This window comes from Micrasema longulum, unplaced genomic scaffold (assembly GCF_059751315.1).
Source record: "Micrasema longulum isolate JH-2025_06_02 unplaced genomic scaffold, ASM5975131v1 h1tg002295l, whole genome shotgun sequence".
NCBI lineage: Eukaryota > Metazoa > Arthropoda > Insecta > Trichoptera > Brachycentridae > Micrasema > Micrasema longulum.
The window spans coordinates 1-22,238 of record NW_028279449.1 but is presented as its reverse complement, the minus strand read 5'-3'; the positions used below and the strand labels follow the sequence as shown (position 1 = coordinate 22,238).

At 31.4% G+C, this 22,238-nt stretch overlaps 1 protein-coding gene across 1 annotated transcript; it reads right to left on the bottom strand.

The window, feature by feature from the left end:
* Positions 1 to 656: 656 nt before the first annotated feature.
* On the bottom strand, positions 657 to 18,692 carry LOC148272557 (ATP-binding cassette sub-family G member 1-like). The gene is made up of 8 exons (XM_088239891.1): positions 18,552 to 18,692; positions 13,874 to 14,112; positions 11,871 to 12,124; positions 10,887 to 11,055; positions 9,174 to 9,274; positions 8,416 to 8,571; positions 4,550 to 4,758; positions 657 to 1,698 (listed from the first exon to the last, which is right to left on the bottom strand). The coding sequence occupies exons 1-8, from the start codon at positions 18,572 to 18,574 to the stop codon at positions 1,560 to 1,562; spliced, it is 1,290 nt and encodes a 429-aa protein (XP_088096017.1). The 5' UTR covers positions 18,575 to 18,692; the 3' UTR covers positions 657 to 1,559.
* Between the last annotated feature and the right edge of the window lie 3,546 nt (positions 18,693 to 22,238).

Below are 22,238 nucleotides of genomic sequence, written 5' to 3'. Positions count from 1 at the left end.
ATACCATAGCATTTACTAATAAATTATTTATTAGATATAATAAATTATTTTATTTACAAAATAATTAGTCCATTGCACAAATAATAAATTAACTCAATTGAATGTTACGCGCTCACATACTTTATTAAAAAAATGTAGTTTGTATAATACATGCAACACATAATATTAAGTATTCAAGAATTTTCATATCTGCCTTTGTCTATTTTAAAATAAAATGCATAATCTCCGATGGATTGAAACCGTTAAGAAAATAAATTTTCGGCAGAGCAACGAATTATATTATAGGTGTACCAATTGATTTATATTTACGTGATTCACTACATAAAATATAGATTGACATTTTAATTTCAGGAAACAAACTGCTGTAATCGCGATTTTAACAAGTAAAATGAATGCAGTTTTGTTTTTTTTTTAATTAATAAAGATTTGTTTTACAATTACAAGAAAAATGAACGGCGCCGCGTTGGAAAAATAATCTTTTGTTCTATAAGTTGAATAACACATCATAATATTATATTATATTAAATTGGTTAAGAGTTTATTTGCAACCAATAAATTCTTTGACTGCTTAAATATTTGTTTGACAATGAAAGGGCATAACATGTAAATAAATACCGATTTAGATTATTTATCAATCTATTTTTCTTCCTACTCTATTTTGATTTATTTATGTGTGACAAAAATACGAATTTGATATTAATTCAAGATGTTTCGAATTTAATACAAAGTTAGTTTTAAAAGACGAATAAAAAAATATCATCAAACAGTACCTAACCAAATGCCGCCTGCATGATGATAAGCAAAACTCCGGTGACAGCTGTCATCAAGCGGAGGCGATACGGTTGGCTTGGTCATGTGCTGCGGATGCCTTCTTAGAGCCTTAACCACGCTTGCCTACTTTACAAGGCATCTGGTTCTCGACGTCCTGGATTTCCACTGACTGTTCGAACATGGAATGATGTATCTAACAACTTGATTTTAGTGCTAATTTTTTTGGAGCAAAAAAAACTCCATTTGGGAATTGACAATCGAAAACAAAAATTATGTTTTCTGGTTACTCGAAATAAAATGAACATTAGAAAAAATAAAAATTTGCAATAACTTTTGTTTTTTTTTCCTTTTACCTGAGTTGAATTTTATGGATTGATTATTTATATTTTTAATTATTTAACTTATGGATTATTTCTGTACACATTTTATTTCATTTATACCTAGATTATCTATACAATATTAAATTGTTTAACAAACTAGAAACTATAATTATAAATCACAATTTTGATCATCACCGAAATAAACAACTACACGGTATCTCAATGCACATAATATGTTTTATATAAAAAAATAAATTTTTAAAACACAAACAACGATCATAAAGAACAAGCTTTTAATTTCACACTAATAATTTTATCAACTTTCACGTAATATATACCCAGTTTATCCGGTGTATATTAATAACTTTTTATCTAGCAAAATCAAAATGGAACACGAACAAAGTTCTGACAAATGTTTGTATGTAACTTAGACACGGTTAATTATTAAACGAGTAATTTAATGAAATCTCAGCTTTTTTTCAGATTTCTGCGAAGAGTATAAAATGCCACAATTTTTAATGTGATTAATGCAAATATTAAGGTGATAAGATCGTGCCAATAATTTCCATGGAGCATGCTGATTTCTTCTAAAAGTTTTCTTGGATGCCTGAAAAAAAAAAGTTTATTTGTTGGCAAATTAGAAGATATTATAATATTGAGAAACAAATTCGGTATTAAATTTTGAGAAAATTGAGTATTTTTTTCCATTCCATATCTTCTTAATTTATTTTTGGTGAATTTCCCGATGGCAACATTTTAAAAACATAATTTATTACATTTTTTTTAGATGGCTAGTTTATCATGGCTGGTTAAAGTGAGCCGTTATTTTGTTTATAAAATATGATATTTATTATTAAATTAGATTGAAAACATAAAAAAACAGTGCTTCGAAAAAAAAACATTGATTAAACAGCCCTACTCAATCTCTTCTTTGTTAGAATTGCTTTTGTCAATGACAGATATAAAAAATTGAAATGCGTTTTATAATAATCATCATCATTATTCCCTTTCCACACCTAATGGTACATAGGGCACTGGATTGGTACACCAATCGTAGCATATCTCGATCAGTTTTATTACATAAAGGTAAGGTGGTGGTTAGTCTTACGCTTCAGGTACCAGTCCAGGGACTATAAAATATTCTAGTGTAAAAACACCCTTTTAAATAAATAGTTCATGTCAACCATGTCAGGAATCGAACCCAAGACCTCTTGCATAGTAGGCAAGCGCGCTGACCATTACACCACGAGTGTTCTATAGTAGAAATATAGTTTCTTAATATAAATATACGTTAACAAATTACAGCAGGGATGGGGAATACCTAAGAAAAGGGAATATGGAAGTATAGGCATCTACAGGGCTTATGACCTGTCATTGGCTGGTTTAAGTGGCTACTTTACACACTGTGTAACATTCACCATTTTGCTTATGTTTAAACATCCATATTTCTTCATTTCTTCCATTTGCTGATTTTAGTGAAGTTAAAGAGCTAAAACCTTTATTGTTGTGAATCTGACTGAATAATTTCACATGCTAGGCAACGCCTGACAACAATTTTCCAATTTTTAAACTTCTTCTTGGACCAGTTGATATTCTCGTTTCTAAGGTATTCTCCACCCCTGTTGTAATTTGTTAATCTTAATGACTCCCGAGGGGGTGAAATCCAGTCTTTTGTCTACAAACATTTGGACAAACTCAAATATTGTTATAAATATACGTTTTATCATATAATATTTGGGGAAAAATATGAATGTATATGTACAAAGTTATTAAAATAAAAGGCATTTTTTTTCTTCATATTTCGTAAATTTTCTATGTGTGTATGTAAAGTTTTCTATCTGTATTTCTCGTTGGTTGAAAAAAAAGGATAATGTGAAGTGTAAAGCTCATTTATAAATAATAAAATTAAGAGATTATCCTTTTGCGTTTTACCTGTTTCGTTTTGTATGTTAGTAACCGGTTTCATTGCTCTTCAGATACGTCAGACTGGTATAGTTCTCAAGGTCAAACTTTTTTTATTTTATAGGCTATAAAATTTAAGTATGTTGGTCGAGATATTTTGTAGCTTTATTTGAAGGTGTTTTTATAAAGCGTAAAAAACATTGCTTTTGAGTATTTTTTTTATCGAGGCTTAGATTCTTTTAACACGAGACTTTTTAGAAACAAGATGAATTTGTATTTGAGTATGTCATTAAGGTTCTATTAGTCAATCATCGAAAAATATTTATAATATATGAAGATACTTATATTTGCCGGTAAACACATTATTATAAAATGGGTTGTACTTGAGAAGAGAACACATTAATTATATATTCTTTTTTGTTTTGTTTTTATGAATTCAATTAAGTTTCTTTTAGCTATCGAGTAAAAATCTGGAAAAAAGATAGTCTCACTGTGCAGTGGTTTGCGTTTTTTCCACTGTACTTCAAGTCGCGGGTTTGATTCTAGGGCCCTGATAACAATTGGAAGTTAACAGAGTTATATTCGACTGTCTATAAAGAAAAATCGAAATTTGTGTACGAAAATGAGTATATTTGCATGAACATTTAAAGTATCTTTATCGGTAACCTATTATTCAAAATGTGTGCATATTCTGCTTTTCATAAAGAAAATTTATTTTAACTTTGTATATAGAATTGAAGACAAATGTTAATTTTCCATTGTAATCGGGACTCCAGGAAGGTCGACAAAAAATAATGGCTTGGAAGGTGGTTTAACACTGCAATATTTCAATGTTTCTGACTGGTACCTGAAGAGTAAAACTGATCACCTTACAACAGACGATCGAGACACGCTGAATTAATTTTACTAATGCAGTACCCTACGCACCATCAAATGTGGATTAAAGGGTTAAGTTATGATTTCTCGTTAGGTAATCGAATGTTTTGCTCTGAGAACAAATAAAATCTTAACGTTTTTTGAGTTAACACATCTTCAAAGAAGACACTGTCAACTTTACAACTTTTCGACTTCGTAGTCTTACATTGAGTACTTTTTTTGATCTTACCGACGCACATAAGGGTCTTGGGTTGGTATTCTGGATCTTTTCTACCCCTAGAGAGCGATTAATTTAAAGAATTTTTTTCTTTTAAAGTGACGAGAATTTGCTTCACATTATGGCCACACTGATGATTAAACGTCAAAAAATATGAACACGTGAAATCAAACATGACCTTGCGACCTTAAACATTACCCAAAACACTTAATTAAGTTAAATTGACCAAACCGTATTAGTTTTATTTCCGTTTTTGCAACAGTTTTATACACCATTTGACGTTCAATCATCAGTGTGGCCATTATATGAATCAAAGTCTCGTCACTTTAAAATAATAAAATTCTTCAAATTAATCACTCTCTAGGGGTAGAGAAGTTCCAAAATACCACCCCTAGTATAAGCAAACCTGTCAATTTTTCTGGTAATTAATTATTATCTTAATTCAATATTCTTTCTTTTTTACCTTAGATGGCAGTAATCATATTTGTTGGGACAATCGAGTGGCGCTCTATTGTAGCCGTAGATGGAAATCATGAGACCCTCCAGACTGTACCGGAAGTAGGAAGCGTAGGACACGAGGTACATCACCTGCGACATGTGGTTAAAGAGTACCAGGTAACCAGCAAACACCAGCATCAGGCAAGTCAGGATAGCTCCCCAAAAAGTTCCATTCTGAAAATCACAATAATGTTATTTAAAAAGAAAATATATTTTTTATTTACGGATAATTTTAGAAACCTGTTAGGGTTATGTAAACATATTATGTGGTTAAGCCATGTTATTTCTAGTCCTGTTAGTGCGGTGCTTTTGATTTTGATTTAAAATTTGTCTTTAACATAATTTTTCAAGGAATCAAGTAAGTTATTGTAGTGTTTAAGTCCGTTGTTTAGCCAGAACAGACGCCGCAGCCTCCTACTTGTATAACGAGCGTTTTGAGGGTGCGATGATGGACCTGGCTTGGACACGCCTTGTGGATGCCTCAATAAATCCCTCACTCGAATCGCCTCTTCTTCACACCTGCGGACTCCCTCCATCCTGGAAGGTCATAGATGACGATCTTTTGGTTTCAGGGGAATTTAGGTATGCGATACTAACGTGGGAGAATGTCAAAGTGCTGGCTGGCGATAGAGTCTTCTGGAGGTGTCTTGTGATGACCACATGCTCTGCTTAGTAGCGGATGTGAAAAAAAAGGAGAAAGTGTATTTTTTCTGTCTCGCATTCGTCCTATCTTTTTTAATGTGTTTATGTCTGATAAGGTATTTGTGCACATCAGCATTTTTTTTTTTTTTTTTATTTTTATTTAATATAATCATACAATGCATATACATTATACTCCCAGGAGTTATTAGAACTCATTCCGGGACTGAGGAAAATATAACAATTTTATAAAGTACATGATATAAAGAGTTACAAGAGACATCGCATTTCTGGCTAATCTTAAACCAGTTCATACAAATAGAAATTTGAAGATCAACCAGATCAGATTAATTTCAATAGAGATATGCCAGTTTAAAGTGTAACAATTATACAATTAAAAATATACATCCTAACTACAAACAAACATCTTACCTTAAAAGAAAAATCTAACAATTATAAAAAAAGTACATCATTTAAAGATCAACCAGAAATGGACCAGTTTAATGTATAACAATTATAACAAAATACATAATATGATAGACTAATAAATTTATACTACAATATACAATTATAAAATATACAATATACATCCTAACCAAAAAGTACATAGTATGGAGAACAAACAAGAAAAATACTATTTTATCCTACAAATATGCAATTATAAAATAAAAAAAACATACATCCTAGCTAAAAAGCATTAAACATCAGATATAGAGAAACCTTAAATAAAACAAACCATTAAAAAGCAAGCAATCAAAAAGAAGGAAAACAAACACAATTTCTTATAAATAGAAACAGTAAAACATCAAATTAATATCCAGTCAAAAATAACCTTTATATTTGTTTTCTATAAAAAGGTTTAGGAAGAAATTCTTAAGGGCCACGCTTTGCACTTTACGAATTTTGTTTTCTTTAATTTTACTTGGTAGCTTGTTATAGAGAGTTCGAGAGATATTCTCCAAAGACTTTTTTCCAAACTTCGTTGAATTAAATTTCGGTATATGTAGATTTCTTGAGCTACGCGTATTGTGGCTATGTATCTCGTTATTAAGGGGGTGTTTTAAATTTGTAAGAGCTGAGAAATTTAAAATGTTTAGTATGGTGCTGGTGATATCATGCATAGGTATGACTTTAAAGGGAAGTATTTTGGTTTGCCTGTATATATCTTTTACATGTGTATCCCAAGGCAGACCGAAAATACTCCTCAAAGCTCTGCTCATTTATGGTTATTATTATAATATGTCTTGTATGTCTTGTATGCTTCTCAATGAAATTTTTTGTACAGTTTTACCGTCACAATTTGCCAAGTATTTTATGTCAAACTGGCATATTTTTCGAAAAGTTTAAAAGTAGGGGTCAAGTAGGCTTAGTTGTCTATTAGTTTTATAATTATAATATAATTAACTTTATCCATGTAACGTCTGTCTTGTTATCCATTCCCCGCCAGAAGGTGATCATGAAGCTCAGTTTTTTTTTTGACGTAAGCTTCGTGCATCATGATTCTTTTCTTTTTTAGTACGTGGTCTTTAATTTTGTAAAAGAGGCTATGTCATTACTTTGGCGAGCTCGTCTATGTCTTTTGTCAATTTCAACCGTTAAATACAATGAGAGATATTTAAACATATGTGAAGAACATTTTCAGAAAGAACATGGAGGTAAAGGCATTGACCTATAAAAGTCTATCAATTTGAATACACTCTAAAGGGTTCCAACTTGTCTACTAAGATTTTGATATACTTCTTCTTCTCTCTCCACCCGCTTTCATGATCCACGTTTTACCGGCTATCGAGGCAATGTCCTCGATCTATCTTTTTTGTGGCCTTTTAGCAACTCTTTTGTTAGCCCATAACCTGCCATCATTTTGCCTCTCCAAGTGTCCTGCCCATTGCCATTTCAATTTTGCTCTACGATCCATGATTTCTACGACTCCGGTTAGGCGCCTTATTTCTTCATTTCTTATACTGTCTCTTAGACATAAACCGAGCATCTATCTTTTCATGGATCGCTGCGTGCATTTTAGTATCTGGTTACTTTTCTGTCGTCACTGGCAACATACCTACTATACATGAATTATAGATTTATATTTTTAAGTATACTGGGACTTGTTTATTTTCAAAAACGTACTCTAGCTTGCCAAAAGCAGCCCAACTTAGCCCTATTTTTCTTGGCAACTCAGTTGTCTGGTAATCTTTACGAAATTTGACTTTGTGTCCTAAGTATATGTATTCATCAACCAATTAAATTTTATATTGTTAATGCAAATGTGTTTCCTTGCTGGTCTAATAATCTTTGCTTTATTTATTATTTATTAATTTGTTCTTTTAAGATTTATGTATTACTATTTTTACATTAAATATAATGTTCCCTCACTGAGGTGGGGTGATAAATATTAATTTCCAAACCAATCCTTTTTAAAGGTTCATGTAGTTCCATAATCATTTCGTCTAGTTCATCCATTTCCTTACTTATGAATCTGAGGTGACACAAGTACATGTCATCGATCATTACACCCTTATTCTATCATCATCATTCCCTTTCCGTACCTAATGGTGCATAGAGCACTGCATTGGTACACTAATTGTAGTGTTTCTTGATAATTTGTGTTACATGAAGGTAAGATATTCAGTCTTACGCTTCAGGTACCAGTCTAGAGACTTTGAAATATTTTAGTGTTAAAACACCTTTTTGAAAATATATGTCATGTCAATTATGTCGGAAATCGAACCTGAGGCCTCCTACATCGTAGGCAAATAAGCTGACCACTACACCACGAGGCCGACTTATTCTATTCCATACTATACTAAATATATTAAAACATATTTGAGATCATAACATAATTTTGATAATCACATTTTCAAGAGACCCTGTTTTTTTTTTATTCATCAACATCATTCCCTATCAGCACTTAGTGGTGCATAGAGCACTGCATTAGTAAACAGTGTATCTGGATACAACAATACTTGTTATTTTTAAATTGATATGTGTTTGATATAATGACTACTATATTGATGAAGTTTTGTTGTGTTAGTACTCTATTTATCCCAACTCATCACAGAACTTTAGTCCCATGAAATTAGAGCTGTAGCCTTGCCTTATAATGTAATAACTTAAGTGTTTAGAAATATATAAAAAGAGGTGTTGTTAAGTTTACTTTTCTTATTTTTTACTGGTGTTTTGAGAAAGTTTACTCACAACAGGATTAAGAAGAGTTCCGATGACATGTCCCATGGCTTCCGATAGAAGGGTGACTAGGATTAATATTCCTAGGAACATCAGAAACCTGAAGGCCTCAGGAGGTTGTGAAGATAGGAAGTAGGTGGAGCTGACGAAGAGCGTAGCGAATAGAATCTTGAAATAAATATTCCAATTAGCTTACTTAGTCCTTCTAGACTGAGTGAAAATAAAATGAATTGATTATCAAAAAAAATGTAGCGATTGAAGTACAGCAAAAAGACATTTTTAAGATCCCCTGTTTTTTTTGTTCATCATCATCATTCCCCTATCAGCACTGAATAGTGCATAAGGCACTGCATTTCTCAACAAATGCAGCATATCTGTATATACCAATACTTGTTGGCAAAAGTTATTTTGTTTTTTTTGCTCCAAAACAGGTAAGGATCCCCAATTACATAAGTGAATTATAGCACAGAATGTAAATAAGGTTTGATAAAATTACATGGTTACTTATTAATCTTATCGGGAATCGAACCCAGAACATTCTGTGTGTGCAAAAAGCGTCAAAGCTTTTATTTGAAAAAATGTCTTATATTCAAAACATTAATTTCACATGTTTATCTACAAACATTAATCCGTTATGATAGTGTTTAATGATTATTAAAATTTATTAGCTATTTTCATTTAAAGTAACGATTTTTTTTCGATTTCTCAAACTTATTTTTTTTTGTTCAACTGAAACAAATAAATTAAGTAATAAAATAAAATTTAAGTACCTGAACTGGAGCATTAGATATCATGACGGCAGCATAATATGTCCGAAGTTTGTACCAGTTATTAAAATTTTCTTTTTTCAAAATAAGAAGTTCTTGTGGAACTGAAAAAATAAATAATGTTTTTATAAAATATTATGTAAAATACCTGTATGCTTTAAAGTTGACCTAAGTTAAAATTCAATGTTTCAAATAGTAAATTCATGATAGTAAGCAATAAAAAAATTAAAGAATGCAATAAACTAAACGCTCACAGGAAAAATATAGATGAAGTAAAAAAAATAAAATATTTAGAAGTAATAATAGGTAATAAACATATTTTTATTGTATTGTATTTAAAACAGAAAAAAAATATTTAGATTTTTAAATAGAATAAAAAAAATCTCAATTGCATAAAACAATTGCCGCTTTTTAATTGTGGTTCTAGTGTTCTCTTTCTGAACACTGAAAATCAATATAATGTCATGCAGAAAGCTCGGAGTAGGGAATGTGGACAATATTGCGGAGATATGGAAGATATACAAAAATTCAACATATTTATGTTGACGGTACTGAACATGCTTTCGGTATATCAAAAATGAAATTATAAGTACTTCAGTTTTAATATAAACATTAAAAAATAAATTATTGCCCAAATACATATTTTGTGATGTTCAGCGTAATAACAAAATTCATTACAATCATACGAGGGGAAGTGAAGGCTTCAGACTCCCCAAAACAAGAATCCAGGCAACTCAAAACAATCTGTATCATTTAGGACTTGAGATGTTTAATAAGTTGCCTAAAGGGATTAAGGATACTGGGTCTATCGCATCGTTTCGTGGGATGCCGATAATTTTTATTAAAACCGAACATCCATTTAGGTATATAGTGTCATTGAAAAAGGGTCTGGATTTTGTAACATTGTTTTGTTTTTGAAATAATTTTTGTATTTTTAAACTAGGTGTTTAAATTTTATTTGTAGAACTATCTAAATAAATATATTACACAAATTGTCGACATGAGATCAAAAGAATTTTGGTGTTCATATGAATTATCTTTATTTTAAAATAATGGATACCAAAGTGTTTTTTTAGTCATAAATCTCTAAATGCATTAAGTCCCGATAAGCTGCTTTTAAGCAATTTGTCCTTGGATGATCAAACTCAAATGCAATATTTTACTAACAAATCTATAGAAAACTGATGCAAATGTAAAATCAAAAGTTTAAAAGAAAGATAAATCCTTATACATGCCGTCTATAATAACCACCTAGGTACAAGTGGAAAAAAAACACTTATATGTTAATCAGCACAAGAAAGATCTCTCTACTAACCAATTAAGCAATGCATTTGAACTCAAGTCTGGACAGTTTTTTTAGATCATTTGGCAACATACTGAATATAATAGGCATGATGTGCTTTAATGTTCTTTAACCATATTTAGAAAAATAAATTAGGTGTTATTAAATCTTTGGACAGCAATGGCAATAGTTTACCTCCTGTCTCACATTTTCAAAAATAACATTCAAGAGTTCGGGACTGTCTAAAACATTATTAAATAACAACCCCACTAAATCTGAAAAACTCCCCTTTTAACTCTAATCTCTAAACATTTTAACTGGTCCTTACCTGTACATTTGTGGTCACGCTCTTTGAGGGAAATATTAAATTTATAGAATTAAGAAGTTATTTACTTTTGAAACTTTAAAGTGTGTAATATAATGATCATGCTTACATCTTAAAACTGCAGGCATCATTGAAGTATAAGTAAGATACACTATTGTTATACACATGAATCCAACATTGCTGATAGCCCTGGCTCCATCTGTCCCACAGCCCGAGAAGTTTAATCCTAGGATCACTCCAACTAAGCAATGCATTATTGCCTTAAGGTGAGTAACTGTCTGAAATGGAAAACAACATTTTGACAATACAATCATCTTCATTTACCTTTCCACACAAGGTACTGTATTGGAACATTTAATGCAGTGTATCTTAATCATCTGTTATGTAAAGGCGAGTTTATAAGTCTTACGCTTCAGGTGCCAGTCCAGGGACAGTGAAATGTTGGCCCAGAGCTGGGTCAGCCATGGGTTCATTTGGCACAAAAAACCTGATACTTGCTTACAAGGGAGGGAGTAATAATTATTTTCTTCTTCTGCTTGCTTTGTTCTAAGTCTTATGGCCTTTTTGTAAAGGTGGACTGTCCTAGGATGATGACGTCCAGCTGTCCTTCTATCTTTTATAGGGTTTTCAGACTTGGGAATTTTCGTAAGTCTCTTTTTTTTTGGTGCAGTCCACATGGTTCTTCCAAAAGCGCATCTTCTCCACCTCAATATATCTTCAACACCACAGACAGATCTTATCGTCTCATTTCTATTTCAACCTCTAAGAGTTTTGCCTACAGTGAAGCGTAAGGCTCTCATTTTCGTTACTCTGAGAAGGTTTTTTCTTGTATTTATTTACTAACATGTATATTCCCACCTCTTTTCAGCAAGTGACGGCGAGCAAGTGCCCCTCAAATCTGGCGCTGAATATTGCAGGGCAATACCAAATTTATAACAAATATTTTTCGTTTTCCTTGTCAGGAATTGAACCAAAGGGTCTCTTTTTAGAAATTTTTCGTGAATACCATGTATTAAAAATGATTTATATTCATTTTAGTTTCATGAATTCATGAAAAATGAAATGTTGAAAGATGTTTTATCTACTAACTTACCCAATCCCTATACAACAAAACTAGACATCTGTTGAATAAAACCCAAAACTTGAATAATTCTGTAGGGGGTTGAATTAGGACGGTAGCTTTGCAGGAATCCAGTAGATTCATTTTACAAGATTTTTCTCGCAATCTCGGACTATGGATGACGTCAGATTCTAAGGGTTTGGTGTTTAGCCTCCAGCACTTTTCGGGAACCGCAGACGCGAGTTGCTGGTTAAAATTTCCATATTCGCAGTTTGCTATCTCGAGAACTGAAACAGGGAATCAATGAAACATTATAATACAAGTCACGTTTTATGTTTATTACTTGATAATTATTTTTAATGCAAGTTTAATTAAAAATAATTTGATTTTCTACTCTAAAAAAATACTCCTGTATCTTTTTCATTTTAAAAAAAATATATATTTAGGGGTCGCTACCAAGGTTAGAATTTTTATTTTTTTATTTAAACACCCTTTTAGGATACCCTTTTAATAAAAAATCATTTATATTTAGGACACAAGAGTTGATTTTTCTGTATCAGGATATTTTTTTTCTGTACACGTTTACCAACAAAAGCAAATATTGTTTTTGCTTTTCATCGATTGTCATCAATTTATTAAATTTCTCTTTTGTGGCGGTTGAGCTTTTGAATATTCTGGCCGATAAGCCAAATGTTGGTTTTATTTCTACTTAATAAACTCCCGCAACGACTTGTGGACGCCATGAAAAGTTGAAACAAGTACGCATGGTTGGGGAAACAAAATGCACGCGCTCTCGCTAATGACTGCATTCGAGCTGAGGTGCGAATCTAGATGCTTAGTCGCAGAAAAGAAGTTGGAGAGGGGGGAATAGATGAGAGAGGAAAGGGAAAGGAGTTAACTGTAAAGAGCCAATGAGTCTTTCTGTATGCCATTTCACTTCAAAATAGGGTAATAAACATGCCAGAGTCAATAAGCCGGATCCATAGTTAAGTGACCATACAATGTTTTTTTCTGAATTTTTGACTTATGGTAGCGACCTGTAAAACCTATGAAAAAAAATGGTGTCACTACTTTAGGGTAGAAAATTATATGATGGGGTGCCCACTTAATTTTTTAAAAGTCAGAAAATAAGGACCACCCTAATACATACATTTCAGTGAAACAAAGTGTTCATTTAAATAATAGGAAAAGCGTTTCACTTGTGTGAATAATAATAGAAACAAGTTACCAAATTCAGAAACAAACAATGACTTAAAGCCATTATTATGTACATATCTATTTCTTTCATTGTTGATGTTTTGACTAACAATACTCATTTACTATGATACCTTTTCTATGCCATGTCATACTGAAAGATTTCAGATTGCTGCTTATGGATTAGTTGATAGATATAATAACAACTTTTTTTATCCTGACATTGTAACCTGACATAAATTACAATCTTAAGTATGGTCACGTCAAAATCAGACACAACCGAGGGAAATGTCTGACAAGATGTATGAAGAAGCTATGAGTGTATGTCAAGAGCGACGTGTGTGGCGGTCCATCCTCTCTGCCTATACGGAAATGGCGCGATAATAGTAAAAGTAGATATGTATTTTTATTTGCATTTTTAAGCTGCTTGGTTCAGCTGATATTGGTGGCAGAAACATGTTAAAATTTTACTTCAAAGTTATTTTTCCATATTTGATTATAGTGAGCAACATTTTTTTTGTTTTTATTATAGACCACTGCCTGTGTTTGAAAAAAATGGTACTCAGTAAAGATAATATCGACGGTGGAAATGAAAAATTTACTAAGTGACATGTAGACAGAAAATCAATTACAGTTTGTTTTTTTTTTTTTAATAATTAAAAAATCTCATATTTCCAATTTTTATTTTAATTATGTAGGAATCATGTCAAAATTATAGGTGTACATGAGATTTTTTTATTAATTAAAAAGAAATATGAAGAATGTTTAATTGGCTCTTCTGTAAAGTTGCAACATGTCGCTTGGCAACTTTTTCCTTTCCGCCGCCGATATGCATTGCTTACTATAGTCGGCCGGATTATGGTACTTTGGACATTCGAATCCAAAACTTTTTAGATATTCCACAGTATTATTGCTTGCGCCCTGGTAAACACACATTCCTTCAGCCAGGATGTAAACGTGGTCAAACATTTCGTACAGAGTAGCGCAGGGTTGGTGAATTGTGCATACGATTGTTCTGCCTCCTCGTGCCAGTTCCTTAAGCATGGAGATGCACTGCAGAGATGAAGAACTGTCCAGACCACTGCAAAAAAAACATGTTTAATAAAATTTTTGATTGATTGTCAGCAATGCTTAATTTTTTTAATTCAAGGATCATTCATCGGGTAACCTATGAAGAAAAAACAATTTTTTTTTGTTTGGTAGCCAATGCAAATATGCGTACTAAATTAAATTATAATATGTTTATACTAAGTAAGCATAAGACGAAAATATTTTAAAAAAATGTATTTCCATAAACATGTTAGAAGCCGTAAATTTAGTCTCTGAAAACAGTTTTTACAGCGCGCGTGACGAGTGATATATTATGATATCATTTTATCGACTTTTTATTAAAACTGTTTTGTCATAATATACTCATAGATATTATATTATCCCCTCAACAGAACTCTTGCTGATTATTTCGTACAAATAAAATATGTAGATAGTGTAATGTAATTTTAATGTAAATAAAAATAATATATTTAGTCATAAATAAAAAAAATCTAAAATCTAACAATTTTTTTATTTCGTTCAGGTTTTTTGTTTGATTATGATTGTTAACTTCACCCTGCAAGTACCTATTTATTTTTTTTTAATTAAAAATAATGAAATAATGTATGTGTGATGTGGTGAAATAGACAAGGGATTAATGTGTAATAAGGACTGTCTAAAAGTAGGGCTAGAATTGAGTTATTTGGAGAAAGCGAATTCCTACATCGCTTTGAAATAATGAAAGTTACTAATACTGCCACCTGTGAACAATAATAAAAGCTGTTTATGTCATAAATAACAACTGAAAAGTACACTTGTTTATTGTCACTTGTTTATGCCGATAGATGGCAGTAATAAGTTTCATTTGAAAATATTTTTTTAGAGCCTTTCACCAAAACATGATAATGTCGACCGAAAAAATTGTCAAAGATCAAAAGGTATCTTGTAATAATACTAACAGTCGGCCTAGTAATTATTTTCTAAACAATACGAATAAAAATTCTAGAAAAAAAGAACTCAAAACAATGTTTGGTTTGTTTTGATTGTAGGTCAACGAAGTAGTTCATCCCTACAGGAAATTGGACATAGAAAATGCTTTTCTACACGCGGTAAAAATTAGAGCATTGAATTGTACCGTAAAGTTTCTTGAAAATGTATAAAAAAATAATAAAAAATACCTAAAAAAGAACGACCACTTTGAACTACGCTACTAGTTCATATGAATCAACCGATGATTAAAGAGTTGTGAAAGATATTCGATTAACGGTAAATCAAAGGACCAATCTGCAGAACTGACCGGGAAAAAGCGGAAGAGATCTTGAGATGGAACATTACAATGGAATTCCATCAAAAATTGTCGATAAATAATAAAAATAAAATTGATGGATGGTTAACATGAAATGCACCAGAATGCTATATGCATAGAATTAAGAATAGTCCAAAAGGAGCGTAGAATCATATTGGAATACATCGGACTGTGTCCAATAATTCCCCTACTATGCTCTACTTTCGCCTCGCGCATTCGTGAGGTCGCAGCATAATGTTGCTTGACGGAAAAAAAAACCATAACACAAATGTAAGGTAAAAAAAAAGCAATCTGTTAATTTATCTAAAATTTTATTGTGTACGCGGAAATATTGATTGAAACAACAGAGTAAATAAGTAAAGGGTCATTTAATATAGCTTGTAATTGTAATTGTAAATGTAATTGTAATATAGCTGTCACTGGTAAATTAGTTTCTTATGCAGATGATACTGCAATAATTGTAAAAAGTGATATCTGGGATAATACTTTCAAAAAAGCCAATATATGTATAACTATTATCAAGGCGTGGTTAAATCGAAATCTTCTCTCGCTAAATTGTAATAAAACAATGTTTATTCCATTTTACAACTCAAAATCATCTTCCCCTTCTTCTTCCCTTAATGTAATGTTTCATAATAAATATTGTAATCTTGACATATGTAATAACTGCGAAAACATAAAGTCTGAAAGGTGCATAAAATACCTGGGAGTAATCATTGACTGTCAATTTAAATGGACTAATCATCTTAAAGTAATTGTTAAAAAACTAAGATATTTAACCTATGTGTTCAAACGACTAAGTATTTACGCCCAGCTAAATACGATTAAAATGGTATATTATGCACTTGTACAGTCATCGCTTTCCTATGGAATAATTGGATGGGGGGGAACTTACAACAATCATATTAAACCATTAGGAACTATCCAAAAAATTATATTAAAAATAATGCTTCACAAAAATTGCACTTTTCACTCTTTTCAATTGTTCCAAGAAGCTAAACTTTTAGATGTACGACAAATATATTGTTTTCAATGCTTAAAATATATATTTAAGAACCAAAACTTATTTACAAGTAATTCAAATAGATCAAGTCAAAGAAGAAATCGTGTGTTAGAAATACCTCATTGCAAAACGAGGCTCGCACAGAGACATGCATATTTTATAGGCCCTAAATTTTTTAATTCTTTTTTTACTGATAACATTTCATTTTTTTCTTTCATTCCAAATTCCAAACATTCAAAATTTTCCGTCTTTTAAAAAACATGCAGTATCCTGGATTCAAACAAAAGATATGAACTCTTTTTTTCTATGATTTATTTTGTTGCCCTTTAATATATATAAATATTGGATATTTTTATATCATGTTAAAAATAATATTTTATGTTTTGAAGTTAATGTGGGTCAAATGTCCACCACAGAGTCGTTTAATCCGAGATCCAATTTTCATTAATTCTCTCATTAGATGAGCAAAGTAGGGTAAAAAACATTACTACCCTGGCAATACTAACAAAATTTCCATTTTGTTTCCTCGACTATCTGACGGATAGAAAAATAATTGAATTTTTAAGTTATGCATTTGTTATATACACATTCATTTGCTAATTACACGTGAAATGTGATTGCATTCTGTTTCTTTAATATCCTAGCAGTATTTCCACACTTTAAAAGGACACAACACGGAATAGTTGAATTCAAATCAGGAGTTAGGTACTGAGCGACGTATACAAAGATACTAATGGGTCAGAACGTAAACCTCCTCATTTATGAGTAGTTGAGTTGTCTTCTGTTCGATGTGCGTATGCGGTTTCTGAAGTATTCTTTATTCTATGGCTATATGATACTTAAATACACAAAATTTTAATACACAGTAACCGTTTTCATCACTTTCACGACATCGTTGAGGCTGGCATCTTTATTTAAACAATCAATGTTTTTAAACAAAAACAATAGGTAAGGACCCTTACTGTTAGATACTTACCGTTTTAGTATAAATAGGGACTAGCTGATCGACTGAAATGAGATTTTCATCCGAAACCAAAGCCGGAACATCGGTGGGTCACTAGTAAATAAATAGAATTTCATGATAGATTCTTGCTGTAAGGATCCTTATTATATTCCTTATTATAAAGGTACCACTTTCGAAGATGTCGCGAAAGCGATTAAACCGGTAAGTGGTATTAAAAATATGTGGATTGAAGTATCACGTGTATTTTATTTTTATTCTTATTTGGATTGTAATTTTATATTTTTACTTCTTTGTTGATTGAATTTATGGAGATCTTCATTACTTTTGACAGTGTTTTTGGTGTAACATATTAAATATTTATTTCAAAAAGGTGTTTTTACATTAGAATATTTCATAACCCCTGGATGCATAAGACTGATCATCTTACCTCAATGTAACAAAAATAATCAAGATACACTGCGATTGGTGTACCAATGCAGTGCCCCATGCACCATAAGTTGCGGAAAGGGAATGATAATAATTATGATATTTTAGAATATTTTTCACTTTATTTTTACTATGTCTACTACCTTTATTAATTTTTTCTACGTATGTATTGATAAACGGTTTTTATATATTTTTTTATTGTTAAGACTGGGTAAGAACTGGGTAAATAACCTTAGTTAGACAGACAGAGCAACTTTGTATAAATGTACAATTTTATGTATTTATATGATAATATATTGTGGAGGCATCACCAACAGCCGTGAGGTTGGCAGAGCCGAACACCGTAAAAAAGGTTTAAAAAACATACGAGTAATTTGTACAAAGATTGATTACAATTGAAGTTATTTATTCACACACGAGTTACATCTTATTATTTTGTACAGTAGGAATTTACAATAGCGAACACTTGGCGAGGAGCTAGTGGACGGGTGATACAAAATGCCAAAATGAAATGTGAATGTTCTTCCGATGCACGATGTTTGATAACTTGTTCGAGCTGCCGTTGTATCGGATTACGCGTTGCGGGCCAAAGCGGTGTTCGGCTCTGCCAACCTCACGGCTGTTGGTAATGCCCTCCACAATATAAATAAAACAAATCTATAATAAATTACAATGAATTACTATTAATAATTTTCACCAGCAAATAGTATAAATGCATGCCCTCGTATTGTTATTTTTTAGATTCACGAAAAAAGAAAAAATATCAAAGTTTAAGTATTCGCATAAACTTACGTGGTTGGTTCATCTAAAAACATGACAGGTGGGTTGTCTATGAGTTCCAGGGCAATAGAAAGTCTTTTTTTCTGTCCTCCTGATAATTTTCCACATTTGGTATTTTTAGTGCCAGTGAGGCCAAGAGTTTCCAAAACATCGTTAATCTAAAAAAATAAAAAAAGGTTAATACATGTTTGCAGACAGGCTGGATTTTCTTCCTAGGGAGCAATTCAGATCTAAATTTGTTGCAACAGAGAAGAAAAATGCAAACATTGGGACATGCTGAAAACATTGTTGAATCAACTAACTGGTAACAGAAGAAGTATACAAATTCGAAAATTGTAAATGCCTAGACTTCTCAAAAATGTTTTCCCTCTCTGTTGCAAAAAAAATATAAAAGATTTATACTTTTAATCTCTTAGTTACATATATAAAACTAATCCTGTTTTCTGATTAATTCTATGGGTGGGGAGAACAGTCACATTACTCAAAATGCCTTACTTTTCTTCAGGAGACAGTGTTTTGTGTCTCAAAATTTACGGGAATCAAATCTAACATTGAAAGAATGTCCTTTTTTCCCCAGTACTGATAGGAATTGGATTATTGCTATTAGTCGGGCACACGTACTCGTAGTTAGGTGATAACACTTCAATATATCGTCGTTCAAAGCATAAAGTTAGAAAAGGTTCTTCTTCGAGAAAACTTTTTGGTAGCCGATAACTAATTAAAAATTATCATGAAAATAAAGCTTTCTTATTAGTATTACACGATTTTATTCTTTTACAAAAAACAACTATAGTTTCGGGAGAGCACTCCTCCCATCGACGGGTGATATAAAACTAATACAGTAAACACAGAATATTGTTCACAATGTCATAGAAATTAAACAAAAAATAAACAAATTAATCAGTGAAACTTAGAGCAGGGGGGTTTTTTTCCCCTTATCTCAGGTGTTAGCATATGAATGGATAGTTATCTACAGTACAGATATGAAAACACGATCAATGAGGTACAGGACATTAAGTAGAATTTATTTCTTAAAATTTAGCACATAGGTGGAAGTTGCAATAATTAAGTCTAAGATTTAATGTGTGGGAAGACATTTATAATGAAGTGTTACGAAGCGAATGCCGATTCAATTAAAAAAAGATAGCTGATTAATTTATTTTTGTGTAATAAAATACATTGATTATTATTATCCTTACGAGTAATAACGTAATTTGACTTACGTGTTTTAGAACGTGTGTAGATATAGTTGCATACTACAAGATATGTAATTGTTCACCTCCCCCAAAGAATTTAAACATAATAATTTAAAATACATATATGAGCATATTATTATGCTTAATCTTTTGAAAGTATTTTTTTAAATGCGACCTAAGCCAAACAATATCGTTTTTTGTGTTTTGTTCGTTTTTATTAGATCAAGTATTGTTTTTTAAAAACATGCGACTGATTTTAGACTCGAGTCATGCAATCAAATTACTTAAACACACTTTTGTAATTTGCCATCATCAGCGTTCTTATCAAAATAATAATTTTTGATGGCATTTTGATGAAATATGTGAAATTTTAAAGACTACAGTACGGATCAAGTCACAGTTACCATACATTGACTGGATTTATACATTTATAGTACGCATAGACACGTTATTTCCTTACTAAATAAAGTTAAGTTTTTACATATATTGGGACGCTCTCGATAATAAAAAAACAGACAGCAAACCACGATATATATGCAAATATTTGCGTTTTAGAGATGCAAAGAAGGCTTTTTTACGTGTTTATTAATTATGCGTCATTGATTGTCTGAACTAAAATTTTATTATCAGCGTTGACGACAATAAATAATACCAATAAATTTATTTCGTTACATAAATCATGTTAATTAATTGTTTGCACACTGCAAATTTAATTTAATAAAATGTTTATTCTGCTATCCTTATAAATTTAAATAACGGAAACGGAAATAGTTAAAATAATTTTAATTTAATGATAAAATATAAAAATATATCGTCTGGCTGATTTTTTACTAAGTTCATTGTGTGCAATCAATCACAGGTATTGAATGGCAAAAAGGTACCGAGTAACTAAAATAATAAACTCAAATGGATCTACACATTTTTATTTTTCTTCTTCACAATCAAATTTTATTGGAGTTCATTAATTTGTTCATTTAAAATTAATGAAGACTGACGAAAAAATTGCAGATTTACTATGCGAATGTTGATAGATACAGAAAATAAGGATTACCCATAAAAACGTAGCAAATAAAATTCAGCAAACACTTCAAAAATGACATACTAAAAGTCGTGCCTAGAAATTGACATGCTTGCATCAAAATATTTGTCATCATCATTACAATATCCCTGCCCGCACCCAATGATGCATATGGCACTGAATTGGCACGCCAAATGCAGCGCATATTGATCGTCTGCCACATGAAGGTAAAGTGATCAGCCTTTCGCTTCATGTGCCAGTCCAGTAACATAGGATATTGCAGTGTAGAGTCAACTTTTTCATCAATATTTTATTTTGATCATTTAAGGAATCAAACTTAAGACCTCAAGCATGGTAGGCGAACGCGCTTACCACAACGCTTCGAGGAATAAATGAGTAAACAAAATCTTTGTGTGAGGTCCGGTTAGGCTTGCGGTGGAGTTATTTTCCACGTGGGAAAATAACGTGATGGTTTGTTCGTTTTCTTTGTTAAGATGTGTTTTAAAGTTGTATTTTACAGTGATAATTTCAAATATTTCACAAAGTATGGTAAATGTAATAATTTATGAATAATTCGATGGTATAAAGAGCTTAAAATATTATTATTTTTTTTAGCTGATTTTTCATACCTGTATTATTTTAGTAAATAATCGTATGCATAAGTTAGTCACATGCATATAATATTTTTATTGATACCTACGTGATATTCGACTGTATTTTTGTCCCAGTCATATATATTTTCAATTTGTCAATGACGTAGGTAGGAACTATTTAATGATGCGAAAAAGAAAGAAATCACCTGAGCCATCTTTGACCTGCCTTAAAAAATACGCTTCATGTTTTTGTAGCTCTAAATAATTACATTTAAATATTGCTATTAGCAACTGATGGTATACAAAAATTGTGTATACGTTTTATTTTATTTGATTGGCATATTAACAGTAATACAGCGAATAAATGTACAAACGAAAAAACATCAAATAAAACCAATAACAGATATGCACTCAAAGAGATTATACATACACAAGTAGGAGTAGAATAAGAATTTGTGTTTGTGTGATTCTTGTTTCTAAGAGCCAAAATCACTCGCAAAAGAGTGGAGGGGTATAAAAAAGAGGCAAAAGGGGGGCGGGTGACGGTCCGTGTGCATGTGTATATATGAGGGTATGTATTAGAATGTAAAATTGAGGATAAGGGTGTGTGTATACGTGAATAAGGATAAATTTTGTTTTGAAAAATTAAAGTGCATAAATAAGTATTTGTAAACATTATAAAACTGCAAAATGAAGACATTGTAAGAGTAATGAGGAACTTCGGCCCTATTTTATAGCGCAATAGTTTTATTGCGCGCGGTAAAAATTGGAGCATTAAATTTTACAGCAAAGTTTCCTGAAAATGTACGAAAAAAAAACATTTTAATAAAAACGAACTACTTTGAATGACGTCACTGATTCGTATGAATCACCCTATAATATAAGAGTTATA